The sequence below is a fragment of the Panicum hallii genome, chromosome 7 (genome assembly GCF_002211085.1).
Source record: "Panicum hallii strain FIL2 chromosome 7, PHallii_v3.1, whole genome shotgun sequence".
NCBI classification, from domain to species: domain Eukaryota; kingdom Viridiplantae; phylum Streptophyta; class Magnoliopsida; order Poales; family Poaceae; genus Panicum; species Panicum hallii.
The window spans coordinates 5,322,554-5,345,450 of NC_038048.1; the positions used below are offsets into that span (position 1 = coordinate 5,322,554).

Below are 22,897 nucleotides of genomic sequence, written 5' to 3' on the forward strand. Positions count from 1 at the left end.
GGTGATCAAGGTGCAAATGATCCACTGGGTCAACAAGGTGCAAGTGATCCACTAGAGAGACCGGAGGGTCGTGATAGTGCAAAAAGAAGAAGGGCCAAGGAAGAATCTGCATCCTCAAATGCAGCTGTTGAAGTGTTGCAGCAGATTCATCAAAAGAATGAACTGACCGAAGTGAAGCAAGATGCCCAAATGCAAGAGATTTTAAGCTTGAAGGGGGACAAAATGAAGCTTACACAACAAATGTTTGATCTGCACAAGCATGACATTGAAGTCAGGAACAAGTACAAGGAGGAGCAGCTCAATCTTACTAAACAGGACATAGAAGTCCGGGCGAAACAAAGTGAGGCACAACTCCTCACTGCAGAGCTTGGAATTATGGGAGCTGATTTAGATAAACTTTCTCCTCAAGTGAGGTCCTACTATATCACCATGCAGCAGGAAATTATGAAACGTAGAGGCATTGGAACCTCTCAGAACTCCGATGGAGCATAGAACCTCTTGTACTGTGTGAATGTGTCACACCTATATGACTGCTAGAATAAGAATTTAAATTTGTATCTGTATTCCTTTCAGAACAGAAATTTGTACGTGTGTTTCTTCGAGAACATGAATGTGTGCGCCTATTTATTTGAGAACATGAGTTTGCAATTACAAAAATTCTGTCATGATCAAACCAGCTAGAATTCAGACCAATACATTGAGTTTGCAATTACAAAAATTCTGCCATGATCAGAGCAGCTAGAATTCAGATGGCATGTTGCCATATTTTTATTTTTTGCAATTGCAGAAAATCTGCCATGATCAGACCAGCTAGAATTCAGACCAATACATTGAAATTGCAATTACAAAAATTCTGCCATGATCAGAGCAGTATTTAATCAGACTAAGTATAGATTAATTCAGAACACAACCATATGATGATCTATCACTATTTCAGCTGTAAGTTCAGCCATATTACAAAAGAAGGCCACATATCTCTTACTAAAACTAATTGAGATGTTAGTTCAGATGTACTGACTCTTTGGCAAATGGTCCAGACTTCGACCCATACAATTCCCACATATGTTCAATAAGATCTTTTTTTAGTTGCTGGGCAGTGGATTTCTCTTCGATCAAAGAATAAGCTTCATTGACCTCCTCAATTGTAGGCATTGATCTGCTTGTAGTTATTGGAGGGTTAGCTGCACCTGGCCACTCTGACACGTGCACGCTTGGAAGATCAACTCCACGTTCATCCTCCACCACCATATTGTGTAGGATGACACAGGCCAGCACAATGGTGTTGAGGTCACGCCGACTCCACAAACGAGCAGCATTATGCAAAATCTTCCACTTGGCTACAAGTACTCCAAAAAATCTCTCTATGTCCTTGCGGCATTTTTCCTGCTGTGATGCAAACACCGACTGCTTGTTACTCTTTACACAACTTATGCTTTTCACTAAGGTCGCCCAATCAGGATAAATCCCGTCAGTCAGGTAGTACCCAAGGGTGTAAGTGTTACCATTGACATCAAAGTTAACAGGTGGTGTTTTGCCATTTGCCAAATCATCAAAAATAGGAGAGCGGCGCAGCACATTGATGTCGTTGTGAGATCCTGGAAGACCAAAAAATGCATGCCAACATCGCAAATCCTGTGTTGCCACTGCCTCTAGAATGACTGTAGGCTTTCCCTTATGTCCCTTGTACATCCCACCCAAACTTGTCGGACAGTTTGCCCATTCCCAATGCATGCAGTCCAGACTACCCATCATGCCAGGGAAGCCACGTGCCTTATTTTCCAATAAAATTTTTTTCAACTCAGTTTCTGTAGGAGGCCTAAGATATTTAGGTCCAAACACTTTGATTATTTCTTTAGCAAACTCCTTTACAGTTTTAAGGACGGTGCTTTCTCCCATACGCAAACCTTCATCTAGTGCATCTGCTGGCCCTCCATAAGCCAACATCCGTAAACCCACAGTGCACTTTTGTCTAGTGGAGAATCCCAACACACCAGCTGCATTTCTTTCTTGTCTGAAGAACTTACTTGCAGTTGCCAATTTGTCTTCAATCTCCAAGAAAAGGGATTGCCGCATACGGAACCTGAGCATGGAGTCATTGACAGTTTTAGGGACTGAAATTTTAACTAATGCAGTGTTACAATTGCAGTAGCAATTTACCTTCTACGGAATTCCTCGGCATTGAACAATGGCCTCTCAATAAAGTAATCATTGTTCAATTGAATGTTGCCACCAATACGGTCACGATTTTTTGTCTTGTGGCCAACAACAGAGCCTCCCCAGCGCCGTTTCTTCCTTAATGTTGAAACGACAACAGCACATGCTTCGATTTCATCATAATTAGTAGTAGCGGCAGCAGATCCACACCATGTGCGTTGATAGTAGTTAAAGGCCATGGCTGCATGAAAAATCATATCAAATTGTCACAGAGCAGTAGACAGAGTCATACACAGAGCATGAGGCGCAAGTAGGGCGCTCAGCAACAGCACATAAGGGAAAAAAAGAAAGAAAGAAAAAACAGATAACACGCTTAGGAGCAAACAAGGATAGCTGAACTGATAAGAGAAAAGAAAGGCAACTCGGACGACGCACGGCCCGCTCTGCACCAAAGCACTACTTCACCTTTCAATCTTGCCAAGAGCTAAGTAGTTGATTTTCTGTAGAATTGAAATCTTCTTCTGCAATACTAACAAATAGGATGACTAATTTGATTGATCAATCCTTGTGTCTCATTTAGTCAGGTAGGGTAGTAAAAATAATGGATCTGTACAGATAATGGAGTTGAGAGCAGAAACAGCATGCCATGTGTTCTCTCAAACACTAACCTACTCCTAATTTGGTTGTTTTTTGGCTGTGCGTGCCCTCAAAAAGACCCAAGTCCAGAGAGTTGCTGGACGGAGAGATTGTTATCACCATATTTTGACCAGGTCAGAAGTGGGCCACGGAGCAAGATGGGCTTGGAAGTCGGTCGTGACAAAGCTTGCGAGTTGGGCCCGCGTGGAAGATGGAGGCCATAAGGCCGCGTAAATTAGGAGTAAGCAGTTAAGATTCGTGTTGTGTTAGGTTAGGGATTGGTTAAAGAGAACAAGTCTACGTACTATAAATATGTACCATGAATAAACGAGAAAGAGAATCAATCATCATCAACTCTCGGCGTATCGCCTCCCCTGTTTTAGGGTTCTTCATCGGGTAAGCGCCACGCGACCCCGATCACGTCTTGCGTGATCGGGGTAGCGTTACCCTTGCTCGTTCGCTTATACGTTGCTCGCGCTGAAGCCTTGTGGATGGCGAGTAGCGTTATTTATCTTAGCATGCGTTGAATAATCTTTTCTTTTGGTGCTTTCATTGTGCTTTATGCATCGTTCTCGCATGTTTGATCATCGTACTCAATCGTGGGTATGATGGTTTTATCTTGTTTCGTAATTGTCAGTAGATCCAATCTGTTATGGCTGGTTTCTATGTATTTAGAAGCTTGGTTCAATATGTGCACGATTAGGCCTTACAAACGAATTGAATGATCCGGTAGTATGCTCTGTATCGGCTTGTGCTTGAATAGAGGTTGTTTGGGAATCGGCTTTCCGTTATTCTCTTGCTCTCTGTTTAGATTGTTTTGTCGATGCTCTTGTGTATCTGTTAGGCTCAATTACGTGTAGGATGTTCCGATCGTGTAGTGAGGGCTTAGTTGTTGTGTATTGGATTAGATTGCATTTATGAAGCAAGTTTTATTTAAATATATACATACGTACCAGTTTCCATATTGCCTGTTCCAAAGATCCGATCCGGTATTGACGCAATCGGCTCTTCATAGCCGATACCGGGGAGGAGGTAATGAGCCGATCACGGCTCGGATTGACCTATACGCATGTCTGTGTATGCAGGAGTTCGACACGTCACACCTTCCTGATCGGGTGTAGGATCAGGTGGCACGCCTAGCGACTCTCAGCCAGGGCGCGCGCCAGATCACTGGGCCGTTGACCGAGGGACCGGGGCCCACCAGCCGTCCCGGAAGCCTCCCGGCTCCTCGTGTTGCCTGTCGCTGCCCGCCGGCGGGTTTTGACCGACAACACATTCTGGCACGCCCGGTGGGACCTTCTTCATCGACTTCGTCATCATCATCGGCATCTTCTTCATCGACTTCGTCATCTTTATTGACTCCGTCAGTGGTAGTCAACAAGATGGCAAGGGAGGATCCGATCTCTTATGAGGAGCTTTCTGCTGAGCACAAGCAAAGGTACGACGAAATCAAGGCTCAGTTTGAAGCCGATCTCATCGGCTCTTTCGAGAGAACTCGCAACCATGGTATCAGGTGGAGAGGTTTTTCACCTGAGGGTGCTCTTGATGGAGTGGATCTGTCTATCCCGTCCGAGGATCGTACCAGAGCTTTGCGGCAGGAGGTGAATTATGCAGTGGCTCATTCGTTGCACCGGCATTCTGAAAGTCTGGTTAATGCTTTTGAGCGTGTGGCTTTACGGGTGGTCCAAGAAATAATGAAGCATCAACATTCTCCGACTGGACCCGCTCTGGGAAGCCATAAGGGAGAGTTGCCGTTCCAGACTAGGCCTCCTTTGCCTTATGCGCTTGCAGCAGCGGAATCACATGGTGCTCCAGCTTACGTGGTTTACAAAGTGGGAGGTGATCCTACAGACCACCAGTTCTTCAGCGAACCGCCCAAGGAAATCCCACATGGTTACATGTGCACATACATCCCGGATAGCAATAACCCAATGCATCTCTCACAGAAAGTAGCTGGAGGGGTTCCTGGAGCTGACGCGGATAAGCAAGCTTGGTTAGCAACCTATGCTACAGGCCGAGTCATGATAGTGTGCACTCGGCCCCCGGATTACAAACAGCGGAGCAGATTGGTGCTATCCTGAGGGATCAGTTTGGTATTTTGCCGAAAAGGAGAGCGATCGGCTATACAAAGCCGTATCCGAGTGATTATGACCTAATTCCATTACCACCCAAATATCGGCTCCCCGAGTTTACCAAATTCAGTGGGGCAGAAGGTGCTAGTTCTATCGAACACGTGAGCCGATATTTGGCACAATTAGGTATGATTTCTGTGTCGGATCCGCTACGAGTAAGGTTCTTCTCACAATCGCTTACGGGATCGGCCTTCGGGTGGTACACGTCATTGGGTCCTGACTCCATCCGTACGTGGAAACAGTTGGAAGAACAATTTCATATTCAGTATCACTCAGAAGCTGCAGATGCAGGGATTGCCGATTTGGCCCAAATGCGACAGAAGCGTGGAGAAACTGTGGCGGAATTCATTCGACGCTTCAGGGAGATGAAAAATAGGTGTTATTCAACACGGATCCCAGAAAAGGAAGCTGTGGAATTGGCGTCTCTAGGGTTATTGAAGCCGATTAGAGATCTGGCTTTTCAATTAGAATTTACTTCACTGGCACATCTGGTCCAGAAGTTGACGATGTATGAGCAGCGTCACCCTGAGCTGTACCAGGAAAAGTTTAAGCGCCAGGTAGCGCTAGCTGATACTGAAGAAGCCGATGACTCCGGGGAAGAAGCGGAAGTATCAGTCGCAGAATGGGCTCGTGGTGCAAATCCCGTATCGTGCAAATGGGTAAAGCAAACAGGACCGGCAAAGGGGTTTGATTTCGATGTAAGTAAAGTGGAACAAATTTTTGATTTATTGCTGAAAGAAAAACAGTTGAAGTTTCCAGAAGGTTACAAACCCCCTACGGCGCAAGATTTGAAGGGAAGATCATATTGCAAATGGCATGATTCTTTTACCCACAGCACAAGCGACTGTAAGGAGCTCCGTCGGCAGATCCAATCGGCTATTGAGCAGGGCCGATTGATATTGGGACAGACCGCTATGAAAGTCGACACTCAGCCATTCCCTGGTGTCAATATGGTGGAAAGTAACGATCGGACGGCAAGGCGACAGCTCAATTTCGCACTGGGCATCAACATGGCGGGGGTGGCACCATGCCGCCAGATTGGAGACGGAGAGGCCGATTCAAGCAATCGGCTCCAAAATAAAAAGAGTGAATATGTTACAGAAAGGCAAGTAAGGTACGTAAGGAACCAACGGCCAACTTCTTCTGATCTTCTCAGGAAGTACGAATACCAGTACCAGCAGCGCCTCCATCGGGAGTCTGAGGAAGAGGAGTATGAGCGCCGAACCGGGAAGCGCCTGAGGAAGCACGAAGAAGCCCGCGATCATTGGCACTGCCCGTTCTTCAGGTACTGTTGGGATTCAGGTATGAGCCGATTGCCTACAATCAAGGATTGCCCAGAGTGTGGACCAAGGAAACCGGAAGCAAGGGATTCAGTTTTCCAGCGGATAAGACCTGCCCCAATCCGGCAAGCGCGGGTTCGGTCATCACAAATGGAAGATGAAGAGGAAGACAGGTATCATCGTCCTCGTTGGTGTCCCGATGGACTTAGTCGTTCCCAGAAGCGCAGGGTTCAACGGATGCGTAGCTTGGAGGAGGCTGAAGCTAAGCACATCGAGACTTTAAGGAAGGCACGACCAGATTTGGCAGAACAAGTTAACTATGTGCAGGAAAAGGAGTCGCGCCCGCCCCGGAAGGAGTGGCGACCCAAGTCAACGAAAGCCGATAAGAAGGTATCGGCTGATGCACACATGGTTTTTGTGCTTCCTGCAGAGTTCCATGCGAGGCCCCAGGAAGAGCCGTCGGTGGCCCAACTTGATTTGGGACCTCGGCCAGTGATATTCGAGAAGCCGCAAGCTAAGAATTACAAACACCTGAAAGCTTTGTATCTTAAGGGGTTTATTAACGGTCAGCCCGTGAATAAGATGTTGGTGGATACGGGGGCAGCGGTCAACATTATGCCATACTCAGTCCTGCGCCGTTTGGGGCGGTCCACCGCAGATTTGATCAAGACCAATGTCACCCTAAGTGATTTTAACGGCCAGACTTCAGAAGCCCAAGGTGTCCTCAGTGTGGATCTCACCGTCGGAAACAAAACTGTCCCGACTTCGTTCTTCGTCGTCAATAGCAAGAGCACCTACAATGTTTTACTTGGCAGGGATTGGATCCACACCAACTGTTGCATCCCTTCCACGATGCATCAATGTTTGATCCAATGGGACGGAGACGAGGTGGAAGTGGTACAGGCAGACGACTCGATCGAGATTTCGCATGCGGCCATGAGCATTTGGGATGCGGAAGATCAAGAGCCGATTTCAGGAATGAGCCTGGAAGGGTGTGATCGCATCGAAGCTACAAAAAACGGAGTGAGGCTGGTCTTATCCACCGGCCTCACAGAGTAAAGGAAAAGGAGACAACACGAGGTAGTGGAGTCATGAAGGCCGGTTCTTGCAATCGGCCCCAAAGGGTCAAAGTTGTAAATATAAATGTGTTTCGTAGGCGTTATAAAATGGCCAGCATTAACAGCCGGCCCTGTTCTTCGTACAAAAACTTGGAAAATAAAGGGATGTATGGAACGGCCGATCTTAACGATCGGCCGAATTTTTTTATGCTGTGTCCTTTTTCCATTTGCAATGTCGATCTAATGGAAGAAGAAGGGAAGTTAGGGTATGGTTTCACATCGGCTGATGAACTTGAGGAGATAGATATCGGTCCTGGGGATAAGCCACGACCAACCTTCATAAGTAAGAAGTTACACCCAGCACTACGAGAGCCGATGATAGCATTGCTAAAGGGATACGCCTGTGACAGTTCATGTATCTGTAAGCTAGGCTTATAATTTGATAGTGTGAAGTGTACGCTTGTTAGTATAAAACTTTTGTGTGTTTGTGTGAAACTGTTGAAAATTTAAACACAAGTAAAAAGGGTATTTTTGTAATTACAGAAAAACATAGGGTTGTTTTTGCAAAATGTATTTGGATTAGGGTAATTTCAAAATAAGTGAAAGTGGTTTTGTAAACATGTTTTCCTTGTTTTAACCCTTGTAAAGATATATTTATCCAAAAGTTTCATTGGAAATGTGTTTGTTGAAGTGTGTAAAAATTTTGGGTAAAGTGGTAAAAACAAGGATATTTATGTAATTTTATAAAAGTATAAGTCCTTATGCGCAAATATTTGAGTTACAAAAGTAATTTTCAAAAAGTTACTAGGGGCCAAATTATAAGAATGCAAGTCATCATGACTTATTTGAAAACTTGCATTTAGGCCCAAGTTATGTGTAAAATAGTTAACTAGGACAAAATCTTTATAAACTTTAAAGTTTGTTCCAAGTTTCAAAATAACGTTGCATACTTCGAGTTTTTGATTTCAAAACCTAAAACAAAGTTGTAGAGCTTGGAAAGTTTTACAACTTTCATTTTGAACACTTTTCCTTTTGAGCCCTAGCTTAAAAGTTATCGCTGGTTTACAGACAGGTCCCTGGAATTTTGGAAAATTACATTTTGGTCCAGTCGTCCCCAACTTTCCTTCTTCTTCCTCTGGCTGTTTACTTTTGCTCCTCTGTTTTTACCGCCGCCGCCGCCGTTCCTCGAAATCAGGCCGCGGCAGTGCAGCCCCCCTGCCCTCTCACCCTCGCGTGCCGCCCCTAGCCCTGCCCGCCGCTTCAGCCTGCCTCCGTGGCCCCTTCCTGCTCGGCCACGCGTGCACGCCGACTGCCTGAGCGCCGCCGGCCCTGCCTCTTCACGCCACCGTGGTCTCCCGGCCCTGTGCCCTCTCTTATCTTCTCCTCCCTATAAGTAGCTGCCCTGAGGTCTCCTGATGCTAATCCCCCACTCCATTGCGCCTCCCCTCGCCGGAGCGCTGCTCCCAGCACCACCACACCGCCGCCCCTACTGCTCACGCCGGCGACCCCCTTCCCGGCCTCCCCGAGCCCGGCTAAGTCCTCAAACGAGTATGTCTCGGTGTCCTCTCACTCCCCACCCCCTTCCCCTTGCCATCCAAGCTCTCCCTTCGCCGGATTTGGCCCTAGACCGAGCTTGCCCCGGCCGGCAATGGCAGAGGGACCAATCTGCGAAAAGTCAGTTCTTTCCGAGGGCCTGTATGAGAGTTTTTAATCCTTTCTCCCTTTTCAATGTACTGAACTTTGAAAATCCCTAGAAAATCGTATAAAATTCACAAAATTATGAAACCAGTTGCATGTGAATCTTCATTTCAAATCCTATCACTTTTGTTTTATGACCATGCTGTAAAAATGGATGGTTTGTACTGTATTTAGAATAGAAGTGAATGGATGCTCGTTATTTCATGTGAGTGATATTTTCGGCTTGTAAATTCAATAGAAAATTGTAGGAAATTCCAAAAATTACAAAACCAGTTTTGTTGGAAACTAGGTTTTGAACTCTATAATTTCTATTAAGTGAGTTTGATTTGAAACAAAATATTTTTGAATCTATATTGAATTTAAGACATGAAAATGTAATATCTTATCCGTAATTCCAATTTTTACCCTATAAGGTTAACTTTGTGATCATGATTTCTGGTATACAAATTTCTATAGGACATATAAAGTGATATAAAATCTTCAAATCTAAATTCATGGTATAATTTAATTTCTTTTAAGATAACCATTTCAAACTATTCTGAGCAAAAATTTGTTAAGCATACCTTTTAAACTTTAATCAATTAGATATCTTAATCATGAATTATGAAGTAATCTATTTTTAAATATTCAAAATCTTATAACATTCTTTACTCAAAAAGTTTAAATTCAAATCTAAATCTAAAATTAACTCTAATTTATGTTTTAATATTTATCTTGGATTAATTCAATTCGTTTATAATACAATTAACTAAATCTTTTCAGTGAAGCTTATCTAATTAGATCTTTTAATCAAAATCTTTTAATTATCCAATAAGCTGTGTTTAAGTTTTCGAAACTTTATAACTCTAATTACTTAGGGTTCACATTCAAATTTGAATTTAATTTAAACTTGAATACTTAATTTCTATTTTCAATTAAATTAATGCTTTAGTCATGGGATAATACTTATGATTGAAGGCTTAGATTCCTTTTTATGCCATGAGTGCTTGAGTGTTAACCTTTTGGATTGCAGCTAATCTTTGAAATATAGCTTGTGTCCTTCTTGTTTAGCCTTGTGTAAAAATTTTCAAGTCTTTTCCTGCTCTTTAACTATAGAATTTAAGTGCCTTTGTGTTGTAGTTGATGAAATGTTTGTACGTAGATTTTAATCTTGCTAGGACCTTTTCTGTAAAATCAGCACACCCCAGCCTTTATCGATCACATACCTTTAGGATACACTTATCGACTACATACCTATCGGCTAGGTACTCTGTCAGATTAAAATGTGAATCGGCTATGTGTGAACCTCTGTTAAACAGCCGATTTATCTGAGTTTCACACTAGATCTTAAGATTCTTGCTTTCGGCTAATCCAAGCTGATTTTAGTTGTTTTCCATATAGGTCAATTGTGTCCGATCAATTCTTAGTTTTCCAATTCTTACCGGCACACTTCTATCTGCCGATTTGTCGGCTAAGAAGTCGGTCACATACAACCCATCAACTATACACCTATCGGCCACATTCTCGTTAGACTAGTTTTACACTTGTGGTCTCTCTAACCTAATTTAATATTAGTGTTCTGTTACACCTAATTCTTAAAATAAGTCTAACTTAGCTAACCCTATCGGCTGTACGGCACTCCATTGTTGTGTTGACATAATCCAGCCGATGTAACCACACCTAGTTACCTAGGATAACCTTTAAGCACATTTCGGTTAAGACATAACTGCTTTAAGAAGCATCCCTCTGCTAAAGTGATCGATGTTTTCATCGATCAATTAGAAAACCAGTGCACCTATCAATCGGCTACCCAGACCAAAGTGCACAACCTTGAATCAGTAAGATCGCACAGTAGACACGCCTTTGTTAGACATGACCAAAGCACGTCAATCGGCTAAACCTGATGCATCCTCATCGGTTACGGCCAAGACCTATACATCAACCCATTAGATAACCAAACATGCTACCTAATGAAGTTAGTATAGATGTTTAGGGTAACCACCCTGTTGCTTAACGTAACTAGTTAGTTTGGTTGATACCCGATAAATGACTGCCCAGTACAGAGTAGTTAGATTGTTTGTCAAAATGTAATGTTCTTTTATTTGAATTGCAACTTTATCGTGAATTGAAATGAAAGTGTATGCATCCATTGAACTCCATCTTGCATATCATGTAGACTCGATCTCTTCCTCGCTGACGGAAGTTACCAACTAATCCCGGAACCAGAAGGAGGTTGTTCTGAAGACCTCAAGAACTTCGTCAGGGAATTCTCGGAAGGCCCGAACCAAAGTTCGGACGTTATTAACTTGACTAACCCCAGCCCCGCCAGTAAAGGCAAGCCCCGGACATATTCCACTATTTTATTTACACTGCAATCTATCTCTATCTATATTGTATCTTGCATTAAGTCTAGGAGTTGAAGTGAAAACCCTAGATGCATGAATCCTAGGAATCCAATGTAATGCTCCCGAGTCCTTATCGGATAGATGCTCCGCTAAATAGGACCGGTAGAAGTCGGGTGATTTCCTGTCACTCGCGCGATATAGGGGTTATAATGTTTACATTCCTGTTCTCACTATAAGGATGCCGGACGGGAGTTTTGTGCGGTATCATGGTTGAGGTGATACCCCGTCTGAGTTGTTGAATTGAATAAGGCCGCGGGGTGTGTTAGCGGTGGTTAAGCATTTGAAAGTACTAACCACATGCCGCGAAATATGGTAAGCGGTAAGCCTAGTAGCCAATCGGCCCGAGGAGTGGACATACCTCCCACCACTCGATTTGCTTCTTCTGGTTACTCATGTTCGACTGAGGAAATACGTGTTGCAAGGGCAACCAGGAATACGGGTTTTGTAGTCGCGCTACAGACGTATGTCCTGCACGAGTGATGTGCGTATGTTCCGGCAGTCGCTTGTGGTGGCTCTGATCCACGAGTCGGAATGAAAGGCAAACGGTTGCTTCGGAACTGTCGTTGGAAGTTCCAAGCGTGTGAGTTAGGTTTACCTTGCAAGGTTGAAAATTCGATTCAGAATCGTCCGCCTCTCACGAAGATTGAGACTGCTTAATCCCTTTATCACATAGAGTAACAAGAGCAACATTATGGTTATCAAAGATGATGCTTGACCAAAGATTATACCATGCTTGCTTAGTTATAGATGCTTACCTAGAATGCATAATTAACTAGAATCTGAAAGCTAAAACTTGAAATTAAGGATCTACTCTTTGTTGCTTTTCAGCTGAAACTAAACCCAGAACCATTATAAGCTTCCATAAGTCTAGTTATGGGCTAAAGTATACCCAACCCCGGGTAAGCCTTGCTGAATATTAGTATACTCAGCCTTGCTAGTTATATGTTTTGCAGGTAATGTCTTGAAGACCCTACTCTTCCCTTGCCTTGGCCCTGTGCTTTTCCAGAAGGTTGGTCCGTGGAATGGGATCCGTCCCCGGCCAGCACTGGTGATATCGAGCGATGTCGTGCTCGGGCTTAGCATGACATCCGTCTTATCGACGAGTTGTAAGCATCGCGTATGTTTTTCCGCTGCTAAAATCCATAGTTTAACAGTTTGTAATCTTCTCTCTGAAATTAATCTTCGTACCTCTTTTGGAAACCCTTATAACATAAATTCCTCTGTGATGTAAAATGTGATGGTGATTGTATCTCTGGACTCACCTTCGTGTGAGGTAACCTTATTTGATCCTGTGTATCGGTGGTTTATCGGGACGTTACCCGACAGGCCAAGGGATTATACCGTTTGAAGCACGTTGGAGCCCTCAGGATTGGACTCGCGTACTTGAGCCGGTATAATTCAGGTTGGTTCTGCCACAACGCCGATTGCTTCGCCTGGGATTACACAGAGATGCCTGGACTAGATAGGAAAATAGTAGAGCATCGGCTTCCCCTCAAGAGCGGGTTTCGGCCGTTCCAGCAACGAGCACGACAGATGAAAGCCGAAGTTCTGGTCGAGGTAAAGAAAGAAATAGAAAAGATGCTGGAAGCCGGATTTATCAGGACTTGCAGGTACGCCGAATGGATTTCGAGCGTCGTGCCCGTACAGAAGAAAGATGGCCGATGGAGGGTGTGCGTGGACTTCAGGGATCTTAATAGGGCCACTCCAAAAGACGAATACCCGATGCCCATTGCAGAGACATTAATCAACGCTGCCGCCGGTCATAAGATTTTGAGTTTTATGGATGGTAATGCCGGATATAATCAAATCTTCATGGCCCCTGAAGATATACACAAGACTGCGTTCAGAGTGCCTGGAGCAGTGGGTTTGTTCGAGTACGTGGTTATGACTTTCGGCTTGAAGAATGCTGGTGCTACATATCAGCGGGCTATGAACCATATCTTCCATGATCTGATCGGTAATCTAGTAGAAATTTATATCGACGACGTTGTGGTAATGTCAGCATCGGTCGAGGGACATTTAGACGACCTGCGGCGGGTTCTGGAACGAACTAGAAAGTTCGGGCTCCGGATGAACCCAAAGAAGTGTGCTTTTGGTGTGTCGGCTGGGCAGTTCCTGGGATTTCTGGTTCATGAAAGAGGGATAGAGATTGGCCTAAAAAGTCAGGAAGCCGTACGCACAATGGTGCCACCCACCACCAAGAAAGAGCTCCAGCAGCTCATTGGTAAGATTAACTTTGTCAGGAGATTTATTTCTAATTTGTCTGGACGGATCGAGCCTTTTATGGAGTTAGTCAAGACTAGAACGACTGACGAGTTCCGCTGGGGGGCAGACCAACAGCGGGCATTTGAGGAAATCAAAGAATATTTGTTGAAACCGCCTGTGCTGGTGCCACCACAACAGGATAGACCGTTTCATATATATCTATCAGTGGGCAACACTTCTATTGCTTCAGTGGTGGTACAATTGTATGATGGCAAAGAAAAGGTGGTCTTTTATCTCAGCAGAAGATTGTTGGATGCGGAAACGAGGTACCCCGACATGGAAAAACTTTGTTTATGTTTATTCTTTACGTGCACCAAGCTTCGCCATATCCTGCTATCGGCTGAAGTGGTCGTCATCTGCAAATCGGATGTCATAAAACATATGTTATCGGCTCCTGTTTTGAAAGGCCGATTGGGGAAGTGGATGTTCGCGTTATCAGAATTCGACATCCGATATCAACCTGCAAAAGCAGTTAAAGGGCAGGCGTTAGCGGATCTTATTGCTGAGAGGGTTAACACCAATATTGCAGCGCTTTCTATACGAGCCTGGGCTATGTATTTCGACGGATCAGTTTGTGGGGATGGATGCGGCATCGGCGTATTACTGGTATCGCCTCGGGGGGCAACGTATTCTTTTTCGATCAGATTACCTGTCGCCTGTACCAACAATCTTGCAGAATATGAGGCGGTACGAAAAGGTATGGAATTGCTTTTAGAGGCCGGAGCCGAGGCAGTGGAAGTTTTTGGGGATTCAAAATTGGTGGTTTCCCAGCTTACAGAAGAATACAAGTGCGAAAGCGAGCTGCTGTTCCCAATGTGGGTCCAATGCCAGGAGCTAATAGCCCAGTTCAGATACATTAATTTTTATTGGATACCCAGGGCTCGGAATGCCGAAGCCAATGATCTAGCACAGTTGGCTTCAGGGTACAAAGCCGATGGGTCAGTTCATCAGGTATGCTTCCTGGACCAGGGAGATTGGAGAGCCGATATCTTCAATTACTTGAAGGATTCGGCTCGGGGGGCACCCAAGAGGATACGATACAAAGCTATGAAGTATGTTCTCATAGGGGATGATATGTTCTACAGGACCTTAGAGGGGTTACTGCTTAAGTGTTTGGGGCCAGTGGAGTCCAATCGGCTCCTGCATGAAGTTCATGAAGGAACGTGTGGGACCCATCAATCGGCACACAAAATGAAATGGCTGATTAGGCGATCAGGATATTACTGGCCCACCATGCTTGAAGATTGTTTTAAATACTATAAAGGGTGTCAGGCATGTCAGAAGTTTGGAAAAATCCAGATGGTACCAGCGTCCGTTATGAACCCCATCATTAAACCATGGCCGTTCAGAGGCTGGGGTATGGACATGATCGGCAAAATTAGTCCCCCATCTAGCAAGGGTCATCAGTTCATCCTAGCTATCACAGATTATTTTACCAAATGGGTGGAAGCGGTTCCGATGAAGTCAGTGACGTCCAGGGACGTTATTCAGTTTGTCAAAGAGCACGTCATTCACAGATTCGGAATTCCACAGACTATTACAACGGATGGTGGCTCGGTTTTCATTTCAGAAGAATTCAAGAAGTTTGCTGCTGATATGGGAATCAAGCTGATTAGATCGTCTCCATATTATGCTCAGGCAAATGGACAGGCCGAAGCGTCCAACCAGAGTCTTATCAAGTTGATCAAAAGGAAGATTGATGAGTACCCTAGACGTTGGCACGAGGTCCTATCAGAAGCACTTTGGGCGTACCGCATATCATGTCACGGAGCGACAAAAACTTCTCCTTACCACTTGGTCTACGGGCAGGAGGCCGTGTTGCCGTGGGAGGTTACGGCCGGATCAAGGCGTGTAGAATTCCAGAATGATTTGTCCGCTGAAGAGTATGCTACCCTGATGAGCGACAATGTGGAAGATCTCACGGAACTCAGGCTATGGTCACTAGAGAAGATCAAGGAAAATAAGGCTAAGGTGGCCCGCGCATATAATAAAAAGGTTAAGCCGAAGGAGTTTCAGGTGGGAGATTTGGTTTGGGAAGCAGTATTGCCATTGGGAACTAAAGACGCGGCTTATGGCAAATGGTCTCCAAATTGGCATGGGCCGTACAGGGTCGACCAGGTCCTACCAGGGAATGCGTACATGCTTGAAGAATTGGACGGCGTTAAATTCCCAGTAGCAGTCAATGGCCAACACCTTAAGAGGTACTTCCCAAGTATGTGGGCTGATGAACAATGAAGCCGATGCGACCAGCAAGCTAAGTAGGGGGGCAAAGGCCGAGTCGACGAGGATCGGTGTCGGCATTATAGGAGACGAAGAAAGAACAACAAGTATCGATCGACCCGATCAGATTAGAACAGCCGATGTGGTGCCACCGGCTCTAGAATTGTGCTTATGGTAATCAGAAGTCACAGGTTACCAAACAGCCGATGTGCCACCATCGACTTTAGATTCGCTACATAAAAAACACCACAGGTTTACCACACAAACACAAGGTTTATCTCGGACAAGGCTGCAGAAGGAAGGCGTCGATAGCGGCGATAGCATCAAGACGGATGCGGTCAACCTCATCAAGTACTGCTTCGTCCTCTTCGTCCGCCCCCGGCACCACCTGTTTGTTCAAGCTGTTCAGCTGGGCCAAGTCCGTCTTCAGTTCAGTGGTTAGGATTTCTGCCTCCTGCTTGGAACCCGCGATGAGATTCTTCTCCTCTTGGATGCGCTGTTTGGTGGCCTGGACCCTAGCTTCAAGGTCTTCCAATTCTTTCTCCAAGAGGTGGAGCCGATGGGCGGAAGCAGATGTATCGATCTTGGCGTCGAGTGCGGCTTTCTTCTTGTTGATCGACTGACACATTTCGGCGATAATGGTCCTCAGGAGCGATTGGGAACGCCGGGTCTCGATCCTGCGGCGAGCCTCTGCTACTTTCGCTTGAAAGGAAGAAAGGTACCCTGCTGGCAAAAGTTTGACCTGGAGGCTGACAGGGAGCTGGGAGCTAACCTCGTCGAGGATCTGCTTGATTGCACTAGAATCCTGGATCAAAGCAGAGATAGGGCCCGATAGAAGGTCCTTCACACGGAGAAGTTGATCGGCAGCGCTGGTTGGGCCTGAGGAAGAATCATCGGCCTCCAGTATGGTTGACCCAATCGTGGCAGGGTCAAACGCAAGGAGCTCTGAAAGATCCAGGTTCTGAAGGAGAAGAGAGTGAGACAGGCGTTACAAAAAAAAAAAAAAACCAAAATAGTTACAGAGAGAAAATGTACCTGTCTCGAGGAGGAAGCAGCGATGGCCAACGAAGGGGTGATCGGCTCCCGGGAGGGTGCCCCTCCCGAGGAATGAGCGGTGGCGGCAGAGGCCGCATGGATTGCGCCTCCAGAGGGAGGAGCGACAGCCGATGGAGCAGCAGTCGGATTTACAGAAGCAACAGCCGATGAAACGGCGATCGGCTCCGTTGGGCGTACCTCTCGTGCAGGGGAATCAGCAACAGCCGATGAAACGGCGATCGGCTCCGTTGGGCGTACCTCTCGTGCAGGGGAATCAGCGATAGCCGAGGCGGGGAAGGGCCCTTCCAGACAGGAGTCAATGACTTGCAGACCTAGCGAAGCAGTTGGGGCAGCAGCCGATGCAGAAGGGCCTTCCGAGTCTGTCACACCAGGATTGCAAAGGGTGATCAAGGCCCTGATGGGTACGTCCACGTCCTCTGGCGTCTCCACAGACGAACCTTTCTGACATGGAGGTTCCTCCCCGCTGGAAACTTCTACAACAGCAGGCTGCAGGAAAAGAGAGTGTCACTAAAAGGGGGATGAACAAAATCCGATTGCGAAGAGGAAAGAGGGGCCGAACCTGGTCGGCGACTGGAGGTGGTGGATTGGGAGAAGACGGCGCGGTTCCCTTCCGGACCTTTCTGACAAGGGTCTTTCTCGTCTTAGCACAGACCCGGGGGGCAGCAGCCTCAGAAAGCCGTTTCCGCTTGGGGGTCAACTTGGCGGTGCTCGGCTGGATCTGCATTACACTCTTCGAGGGAGGGGGTGCGTTCCTGCCGAAAAGAACCACGGGAGCGACCGCCCGGAAGCAAAAAAGCGACCCATCCTCGTTTAGTGGCTCGGGGCCATCTTCTCGCTGCAGCAGTAAGGTGGATTCAGGAAGGATCCAACGCAATTTAAAGAAAGAATGCTAGTCCAGAAAGGGGGTACCTCTCCATCAGGGATGTCATATTCAGGGTCGATCTGTTGAAGCAGCGGACCCAGAGCTCCTCGGAAAACATGAGTTTTCCACATCGTCCACCATCCATCGAAGTCAACAGCCGAGAAGGTGAAGGTGAAGTTGGCAGGAACGGACAGGGGAAGGTCTGAGAACAGACTGTAGCACCTCTGGGCGGTTAGAGCGTCGGGGAGGTCTACCCTGCTGGATGTTAGCAGGTGGAGAAGGAAGTGGGGAGGTACTTGCGCAAGGCCAAATTGCCGGGCCGCTACGACCGGCTGGTAAAACTCATAACCGGGTTTAAGAATCCGGTTAGAGGTGCTCATGCCGACTGGGAGAAGGCAAGGCCGAACCATGATGGAATAAAGATGCCTGGTGTCAGCATCATCGGCAATATCAGCCAAACGGAAGGTAGCTGGGTTCTCAAAGAGCTCAGAGTCGGCATAAGGAAGGAAGTCCGGGTTGGCGAGGCCTTTATAGAAAATCTTGAACCAACGGGAAGCATCTGGGGGATTCAGTTTCCCGCCAGGGAGACTGTATAGGGCCTGCCCAAAGCTAGTACATCTAATTTGTCTCCCACTCAGATCAGGGAAGGAATTACCGACCAAGGAAGGGAAATCAGGATCAGAATTGTGGAAGTAAAGACGAGCCCACAATTGAATGAACCACCACGGGCCACCGGTTCTAATCTTCTTCTGGGTAAGGAGGCTGGAAGTCATCAGATGAAGATAACGGTAGAGTTCCCCTAGAAATAGTTTGCCGAGGCCAATGGGTTGACCTTTGGCCAGTTCATAAGCCAAGGAAAGATAGTTTTTGGTCGGGGCAAGGGAAGGACCACAGAAAAGGAAGTGTTCAAGCCATAAGTTCAGAAAGGCCGTATGCTCCTTTTCCGACACAGGGCCTTTGCTCTTCTGGTGTTGGCTCAGGTATGTGCTCCAGTTGGTGCATTCAGTTTTCGAAGATAATTTGTAAGGAACCACATGGAGGCTGTAAGCAGAAGGGCAGGCTGAAGATATGTTTAGGCCAGTAATCATCACAACATCTAACAGTGTTGGTGTTAATGGGCTATGTCCGAAGAGGAAACAATTCAAGGCATCAGACCAGAAATAGCCAATGGTCTTCAGAAGGTTTTCATCTTTCTCAAGAGGAGAGAGTGATAAAGACAGGGCATCGGCTATTCCAATTGATTCCCACAAGGGCTGGTAGGTGTTCGCTACCCTATTGTACCAAGCCACCCAGCCTTCAGGAGGGTTTGGCCAGGCGCGGAGGCTATCCGACCAAAATTCTAGGTCTACATTCTGGCTCACAAAGGGGATTCGGTTGGCCTCACACGAGATCAGATCTATGGGTTTTTCGTAAGAGCGAGGTCCAAGGCAAAAGGAATCGGGGGAGGAAGGATGTGGCAAGAAGATATCGGAAGCCTGAAAAACCCCAAAAAATCGCCGGGGGAAAAGTCATTTAACGGCGCAGTAAAAAAATGTGCGGATGCTAGGTTAGATTAATGGGGGTCGGAGTTTACCTTCAGACCAAAGGCGGCGGCGGCGGTGCGTGAAGATCCCGCCATCGGGAGACGTGGATCGAAACCTTGGAGAATGAATCTAGGGTGGCGGCGCAAGATCGAGCGTGTGTCTCAAGGACTAGGGGAGATCTTGCGGCTAGGGTTTGCGAGCGAAAAGGGGATCGGAATCGGCCTGTAGAGGTTTGCGCTGGATTGACTGGCAGAAGGTAAAGTAAATTGAAGAGCGGTTTCAGATCCGGGGTGGCATACCTTAAAGCCGATGCGATGCCATCGGCTCTTGAATGAATTGTTGTGCATAATAAGAGGGATTAACACAAAGCAGATTGTATTCATGGCAAGTCAGCAAGAACAAAAGAGGAACTAGCTACTCCTGGAAACAACCTAACAGGGGTACTACAATCTACCACCAGTGCACATCAGAGGCTTTGCGGCGCTTGGACGGTGGAGCGATGCTGGCGCCGCTGCTGCTGCTACCGTCGTCGCCATCATCGTCAGCGTCGTTCCCATCGTTGCCACTGGTGAAGCCGTCATCATCGTCGGTTCCTCCGCGGCTGTTGGAAGTGTCGTCCGATGACCTGTCAAAGAGAAAGTTACCTGCCATCGGATCTTCTTCGGAGGAGAGGGAGTCGGATCCTTCCTCTGAGAAAGAAAGGTCTTCTCCCCAAAGGGCATCATCTTCCTCTTCCTCCAGCTCGGCTCCGAGGAGGAGAGCGAGATCCTCGCCGTCAGTCAGAGAGCCGTCATCTTCGGACTGGTAATCAAAATCCCACTCCACCGCGTCCCAATGCAGGGGAGCACGGACCTCATAAGCGGCGATTGGGTCATATTCTGGAGTGGGTTCTCGTGTTGTTCCGGACTCGTAGGAGATGACAGAGGAAGCAGAGGAAGAAGAGGCCATGGTGAAGGAAGGAGAGGGAGTCGACGATGGTTGTGAGGGAAAGTGGGTAAAGAAGGTGCTGGAAACAAATTTATAAAGCCAACGAGTGGATGAAATGAATCGGCACCGTAACGGTTCCCCAGGAGGTCGATGCAGAGCAGTCACGTCCATCGGGAGCCGAAAGGGCGCGGTCGTACGGATCGGAAGACGAAGGGTCAAGGTAGTAATGATTTCGGAATTTCTATTACCGAAACCAGGGGGGCATGTGTTATCACCGTATTTTGACCAGGTCAGAAGTGGGCCACGGAGCAAGATGGGCTTGGAAGTCGGTCGTGACAAAGCTTGCGAGTTGGGCCCGCGTGGAAGATGGAGGCCATAAGGCCGCGTAAATTAGGAGTAAGCAGTTAAGATTCGTGTTGTGTTAGGTTAGGGATTGGTTAAAGAGAACAAGTCTACGGACTATAAATATGTACCATGAATAAACGAGAAAGAGAATCAATCATCATCAACTCTCGGCGTATCGCCTCCCCTGTTTTAGGGTTCTTCATCGGGTAAGCGCCACGCGACCCCGATCACGTCTTGCGTGATCGGGGTAGCGTTACCCTTGCTCGTTCGCTTATACGTTGCTCGCGCTGAAGCCTTGTGGATGGCGAGTAGCGTTATTTATCTTAGCATGCGTTGAATAATCTTTTCTTTTGGTGCTTTCATTGTGCTTTATGCATCGTTCTCGCATGTTTGATCATCGTACTCAATCGTGGGTATGATGGTTTTATCTTGTTTCGTAATTGTCAGTAGATCCAATCTGTTATGGCTGGTTTCTATGTATTTAGAAGCTTGGTTCAATATGTGCACGATTAGGCCTTACAAACGAATTGAATGATCCGGTAGTATGCTCTGTATCGGCTTGTGCTTGAATAGAGGTTGTTTGGGAATCGGCTTTCCGTTATTCTCTTGCTCTCTGTTTAGATTGTTTTGTCGATGCTCTTGTGTATCTGTTAGGCTCAATTACGTGTAGGATGTTCCGATCGTGTAGTGAGGGCTTAGTTGTTGTGGATTGGATTAGATTGCATTTATGAAGCAAGTTTTATTTAAATATATACATACATACCAGTTTCCATATTGCCTGTTCCAAAGATCCGATCAGGTATTGATGCAATCGGCTCTTCATAGCCGATACCGGGGAGGAGGTAATGAGCCGATCACGGCTCGGATTGACCTATACGCATGTCTGTGTATGCAGGAGTTCGACACGTCACACCTTCCTGATCGGGTATAGGATCAGGTGGCACGCCTAGCGACTCTCAGCCAGGGCGCGCGCCAGATCACTGGGCCGTTGACCGAGGGACCGGGGCCCACCAGCCGTCCCGGAAGCCTCCCGGCTCCTCGTGTTGCCTGTCGCTGCCCGCCGGCGGGTTTTGACCGACAACAGAGATGAACAACAACATTGCCTTGAAGGAGAGGAGAAAACAAAGGTACCTTCAAGCAGCTGGATGAGTGGGCGACCAGGCTGACAGCGATCGGTGCCGGGCGAGGGGCGAGGAGCGATCGGTGCCGAGCGAGGGGCGAGGAGCGATCGGTGCCGGGCGAGGGGCGACGGGTTCCTCGTTTCTGGGCGGGAGGAGACGGGACAGAATATTGGCTTCCCGCCTCTTGACGCTAAAACAGTTGACGGAGGCCCATTCTCTTCCGTCTGTTGGAGAAGCGAGCTTTTGGGTCTTGTTTCCATGAGCCCGTTATGACCGATTTCGGGTATTGGTCGTGGATTTGAGTCTCCATTGTTGGAGTCAGTCTAACGTATCCTCTTAGGTGCCCCCTGAGCTGGATCCTTCAAGTAATTGAAGATATCGGCTTCCAGTCTCCTTGGTCCAGCAGGTGTACCTAAAGATTGGCTCCATTTGCCACAGCCTTGTATCCTGAAGCCATCTGTGCGAGATCATTGGCCTCCGAATTTTGTATCCTTGGTATCCAATAGAAATTTATGTACCTAAATTGGGCCATCAGCTCTTGACACTGTTCCCACAAAGGGAAAAGCGACTCGCTCTCACACCTGTACTCTTTTGTAAGCTGAGAGATCACCAGCTTTGAATCTCCAAAAATTTCTACTGCTTCAGCTCTGGCCTCAAGAAGCAACTCCATACCATTACGTACCGCTTCATATTCTGCTAGATTGTTGGGGCAAGCGGTAGGTAATCTGATTGAAAAAGAATAAGTTGCCCCCCGAGATAACACAAGCAGGATACCTATGCCACATCCATCTCCACAAGCCGATCCGTCGAAGTACATGGCCCATGCGCGCATGGACAGTGCTGCTATGTCATTATTGATCCTTTCTGCAATAAGATCTGCCAGCGCTTGCTCTTTGACTGCCTTCATGGGTTGGTATCGGATATCGAACTCTGACAATGCAAACATCCACTTTCCAAGTCGGCCTTTCAACACAGGAGCCGATAGCATGTGCTTGATAACGTCCGATTTGCAGATGATGACCGTTTCGGCTGATAGCAAGATATGATGAAGCTTTGTACAGGTAAAGAACAAACACAGGCATAAATTTTCAATCTCAGGGTACCTGGTCTCCGCATCTAGCATCCTTCTGCTGAGATAGAATACAACCCTCTCCTTGCCATCATGCACTTGGATCACCACCGAAGCGATGGAGGTGTCGCCTACTCACAAATAAATGTAGAATGGTTTGTCCTACT

General features: G+C 46.8%; 1 protein-coding gene and 1 long non-coding RNA gene across 2 annotated transcripts; both read right to left on the reverse strand.

Moving 5' to 3' along the window:
* Positions 1-999: 999 nt before the first annotated feature.
* LOC112899535 lies at positions 1,000-2,088 on the reverse strand. Its single transcript, XM_025968040.1, has 2 exons — positions 1,905-2,088; positions 1,000-1,595 (listed from the first exon to the last, which is right to left on the reverse strand). Exons 1-2 carry the CDS (start codon positions 2,086-2,088, stop codon positions 1,000-1,002), a joined length of 780 nt encoding a protein of 259 aa, XP_025823825.1.
* Positions 2,089-2,197: 109 nt separating this feature from the next.
* On the reverse strand, positions 2,198-21,970 carry LOC112901692. The gene is made up of 2 exons (XR_003230337.1): positions 21,672-21,970; positions 2,198-2,395 (listed from the first exon to the last, which is right to left on the reverse strand). It is a non-coding gene; the product is annotated as an uncharacterized LOC112901692 (long non-coding RNA).
* Between the last annotated feature and the right edge of the window lie 927 nt (positions 21,971-22,897).

Bases quoted from the DNA above. Each gene is read 5' to 3' on its own strand.
- LOC112899535 (XM_025968040.1), bottom strand. From the start codon at position 2,088: ATGCTCAGGTTCCGTATGCGGCAATCCCTTTTCTTGGAGATTGAAGAC. The intron at 1,596-1,904 runs GTTTGCGTATGG...TTGGTCTTCCAG, and splicing joins AGCAGATGCACTAGATGAAG to GATCTCACAACGACATCAAT.